The sequence below is a fragment of the Equus caballus genome, chromosome 9, assembly GCF_041296265.1.
Source record: "Equus caballus isolate H_3958 breed thoroughbred chromosome 9, TB-T2T, whole genome shotgun sequence".
Taxonomy (NCBI): Eukaryota; Metazoa; Chordata; class Mammalia; order Perissodactyla; family Equidae; genus Equus; species Equus caballus.
The window spans coordinates 96,782,696-96,787,122 of NC_091692.1; the positions used below are offsets into that span (position 1 = coordinate 96,782,696).

A 4,427-nucleotide genomic window follows, 5' to 3' on the forward strand; every position below is an offset into this window, starting at 1 on the left:
CCGAGCCCCCTTTAGGCCTTCTCTCCCTCCCCCCCGGGGACCTGGGATCCCCCCCGAGAACAGGAGAGACTACCCACAGGACATGAGACATTGGATGGCCCCCATTTCTAAGTTCTTGAGCCCCGCTGTGCATGGTTTGCCTGCTTGCAGATGAGGAAACTGAGGGTCAGAGATACCTTGCCGGGGGCCCCTGGCCACACAGGCCTCTCTGTGGCTGAGCCCTGGTAGCGGAAGAGCTCCCAGGACCCCCACCCCGCAGGCAGCGGTGGGAGCATTTACAGGGGCAGTCCTCAGCTCAATGTGAACAAGGGCCCCTCAGTCAGTCCCCCACAGGCTGCCTCAGGCTTGGGGGCTGCTGGGGGCTGGCTTCCATGAGGGGAGCCCCTAAGGCCCTTCCACCCTGAGCCTCCAGGACCCTGACCTGCTGCCCTGTGGGGTGACAGGGCTGTGCTCTCCCAGATTCCCGGGAACCCCTCAGGCTGTACTCCCGGGGGTCCCAAGCCCTCCGCGCTGGGCTGCCTCCCCCTGCATCTCCACTCCAGCCAGCCCAAGCCAGCAGAGAAACAGCACACACGCTCCAGGAAGTTTCAGTGTTTTATTAACAAAATATTACAAAAAAGTCTGTCTTCAGGTATGGTGGCAGGGGTGTACACAGCCTGGCCTGACCTTCATGGCTTGGGGGTGGGGCGACTGGCCAAATCCAATTGAGGACCCTAGGACCTCCCTGCAGCCTGTGCCAGCCTGTGAGTGTGGCTTATGGCTTATGTGCAATAATAAAATCTGGGGGGCCTGGCAGAGATGGGGGGCCAGCAGTCACCTGCAGACATCGTTAGTGACCCGAATCTCTAGTGGACTGGCAGAAGAGGAACCCCCAACCAGGGCCTGCTTGGGCTGCAGACATGAGCGGCTGGCCAGCACCGGGGTGTTGGTGCTGGGGGAGGCGGGGGTCCGGGCCTGGGCAACGGCAGGGCTGGCAGAGAGCCCACGTGAGCCCCAGGAGCAAAAGCTTCTGGATCTCCTGGGGCTGGGCCTGGGGCCTCGGGGCAGAGGCAGGGGCTGTGGCCTCAGCCCCAGGCTCGCAGAAAGCTCTGGCAGTAGAGGATGGCCACGTGGTAGGCGGGGGTTCTCAGGCTGGAGCAAGACAAGGTGGCTCCAGCCACAGTGGCCCTAGGGGTGGACAGGCTGGTGGCCAGCGGGGCAGGCAAAGTGGCAGGCCCTGGCCCTCACACTGGCCCATCTTCACCGGCAGCTCTGTCAGGGTCCCCTTCTCTCTGCAGCCCCCCTCCCTCACGGGCCTGTACTTCTCCTCCTGTGCAGGCAGCTTGCGGAGGAGACGGGAGGGGGTGGTGCCAGGCACAGCAGCAAAGGCTTGGCGGGAGCCTTGAGACCTGAAAGAAAGGACGACACGGACCGTCAGGGACAGGGCAGGAGGCTGGGGGGTCTCCACAGGAAGGACTTGGTGGGGGGGATAATGGGGCTGCTCTCCCAGAGGGGAAGCCCCGGGGATCCTGGTGGGCTGCCTCTCAGCTTGCCCAGAGGCCTGGGGGCGGGGCCTGGGGAGAACAGCTGAGGGACGGGGTCTCGTCTGGGAGGGATGGGGCTCTGTTACCTGTTGTCATTCTCCTGGCTCCGAGGACACCGGCTGCCGCCTCAGCCGGGTTTGAAGACTCAGGCCCTGTGGGACCTTCCGCCTGCCAAGGGTGAGTCATCGAGCCGAGCTCAAGCCTTCTCCAGGCTGGCGTGAATCACTGATGCTGGGGCGAGAGAGAGAACCAGGGTCCATGTGAGAGCTAGCTCAGGAAACTCCCCCTGCCCCGCTCCCAGCCCGGCGCACCCCCCCATCCCGGGGTCTCTGCTCCTCCCGCCTCTCCATGCCCACCCCATCCCTGCGCTAACTTGCGGGATGCCTCTGAGCCTTGCTGGGCTCACCGGGAAAACAGACTTGACCCGGGCCCTCTGGGCTCTACGGTGCCCCCTGATGGCAGTGCCCTCTGGCGGGGGCTCACCTGAGGGGCCAGGAGGCACCAGGAGTTTGCTCAGGTCTGTTGCTGCTGCGGCTGCCGCTGCCGTGTTTTCGGCTTCAGCTCTCTTCTGGGGGAGGGAGCCACACTGCCCGAGGCTGGCCCGCCGCCCTGGGCGGCGGCAAGGGTGCCAGCCGGCTATGTGGTGACAGCCAGGAGAGGGCGGCGCCCCTGAAGCCGAGGTTCTCATAGCACTGGTTCTGCTTTAGCTTTTGCTCTGGGGTGTTTTTTGAGGTCGGTGCCTGCCGGTCCGTGCCATCTGGACATTTGGTTTCTGAGTACCCAGAGAGCCCGGGTTTTGAGCAGAATAAGGAAGCTGAGATGGCCTGCCATGGCTGGGGGGAGGGGGGTGCGGTGGAGGAGGGTCACTGGCCCAGGCAGGTACAGGGGTGGGGAAGACAGACGGAGGGAGGGTGATGGGGCAGGGGCCCTACAGGGGAGAAGGGCTCCTTTGCTGTTTGGGGGGTGCTGTCCACATCTGGATGACGTGTGCCTGTGTGAGTCAGGCTGGGAGGCTGAGGTGGGGGCCCGGCTGGATGAGGATGAGGGCCCCCCCTGCAGGAGTCAGCCCAGCTCGAAAGTCCTGGTTTGCAAAGGCCACAGGCGCGGTGTGGTGGGCAGGTGGGGGCCCTGACTGCCCTCTATTCGGGCTGGGTCCGGTCACTGGCTACGGACTCGTTGGTGAGGGCCGGCGTGACGGACTCTGCCTCACCCTCGTCCTCGGTGGGGAGGCGGGGCCCGGCTGGCTCAGCCGCCTGCTCCAGGCCATCCTGCACCTCCATGCCCCTCTGGATGAGCTGCTCGAGGGTCTTGGGCAGCGGGTGGCGCAGGAAGCGCTTGAGCTTGGGCTGCAGGGTGCCCACCACGTACTGGATGATCTCCTCCTCATCGGCATCCACGTACAGCGTCTGGTACAGGTCGCGCTTGCGCCACAGGAACTGGTCCAGCGGCTCCCCCTGCTTCTGCGGCAGGTCCAGCTCGCGCTGGATGGCCTCACGGGACAGCGTGCCCTCGCTGTACTGAAGGAACTCCTTCTTGAACTCCACCCAGTTCTTCACCGAGCCCTGCTTGAACTCCCACCACTTCTTGGCCGGCCCGTTCATGTGGTTCTGAATTTGTGACAGCCAGTACTCCTCGGAGCCGCCCACCTGTCGCAGGTACTCCTCCAGGTGGCTGAGGAACTCCCTGGGGTCCTCGAAGATCTGCGTGTCCACGCCGGGGCTCAGCTGCCCGTCCTCGCCTGGCCCCCAGGGCGGGTACTGCTGGGCCTCCACCGGCTCCTGCCCAGGCAGCTCGCCAGCGGCGGGCGGCGAGGTGATGGCGTAGGGGCTGACTGTGTAGTCGTAGGCATCGGCGTCCTGGCAGTAGTTCTCAGGACCCCCCACGCCCACCGAGACGGTCTGGCGGGCTGGCTCGCTGCCCACCTGGTACTTGCTGCCCATGGCCTCCAGGCGGTCCGCCCACCTCTCCAGCCGGTAGAAGATCTCCCGCCACACGTGCATCTCGCGCTTGACCCAGCGCTCCAGGTTGGCGATGGTCTCCTGGCAGCGGCAGAGGCACGCCTTGATAGACTTTTTCCAGCGCTGCGAGTCGCCGGTGGGCACGTAGCCATCCAGGTTGCTCTCCAGCTTGCCCACCGACCTGTGCAGCCCCTTCAACTCACGTTCCACCTGCTTGGACACCTCAGCCAGCAGGTGCCGGTGGGTCCTCCGCACGTGCTCCAGCATCTCGGTCCGGCACTTACCGATCTGCAAGATCACGTTGGGCTTGGCCACCGGCCCGCCCCGCGGCCCGGGGTAGGCGTGGAGGCCGCCGCTCGTCATGTGGTCCAGCTCCATCTGCGCGCAGGTGGCCGCGACGCTCGGACAGGCGGGAGGCAGAGGGCTGCAAAGTCGTCTTGGGGCTGAGGAGGGGTTGCTGGCGGCCGGCTGTGCGGAGATGCCTGTGGCGCTGAGTCCTGCGGAGCGCGCTCGGTCCGGCTGGGTCCCGGCTGCGTCCCGGTGCGACAGCTGCGGCGGTGCGGGAGGAGACGCGCCGGAGCTCTGCGCCCAGCCGCGGCCGCCGGCTCTTTATGCTGCCAGCGCGGCCCGTGGGCGGCCCCCTCGCCGAGCCCCGGCTCCCATTGGCCCGGCGCAGGCTCCCCGCCCGCCCCCACCCTGCGGCCCCGCCTCCTGCGCCCACTCGCGCTCCTCGCGCAGAGGGAGGACCCACCCCTGCACACACGGCTGGCCCGGGCTGACTCATGCGCTCTCTCGCACCGCCCCCCTCCCCAGCCTCGTTCAGCCTGCGGGACGGAGGGACAGTGCTGGGGTCAAGCGACCACCCCCACGCCGGCGCTGGGCAGGGGCGCAGACGTGTGCCTGGAGGGGCCTGAGGCAGGTTGTTACAGCCCCCACTCAAGGGTAA

The 4,427-nt window shown here is 66.5% G+C and overlaps 1 protein-coding gene across 1 annotated transcript; it reads right to left on the bottom strand.

Annotated features, from left to right (window-relative positions):
- Positions 1-581: 581 nt before the first annotated feature.
- On the bottom strand, positions 582-4,083 carry ARC (activity regulated cytoskeleton associated protein). The gene is made up of 3 exons (XM_014728117.3): positions 2,007-4,083; positions 1,610-1,754; positions 582-1,388 (listed from the first exon to the last, which is right to left on the bottom strand). The coding sequence occupies exon 1, from the start codon at positions 3,857-3,859 to the stop codon at positions 2,663-2,665; it is 1,197 nt and encodes a 398-aa protein (XP_014583603.2). The 5' UTR covers positions 3,860-4,083; the 3' UTR covers positions 582-1,388; positions 1,610-1,754; positions 2,007-2,662.
- Positions 4,084-4,427: the final 344 nt, after the last annotated feature.

What these genes read in the sequence shown, in the direction of transcription:
- ARC (XM_014728117.3), bottom strand. Translation starts at nt 3,859, where the DNA reads ATGGAGCTGGACCACATGACGAGCGGCGGCCTCCACGCCTACCCCGGG.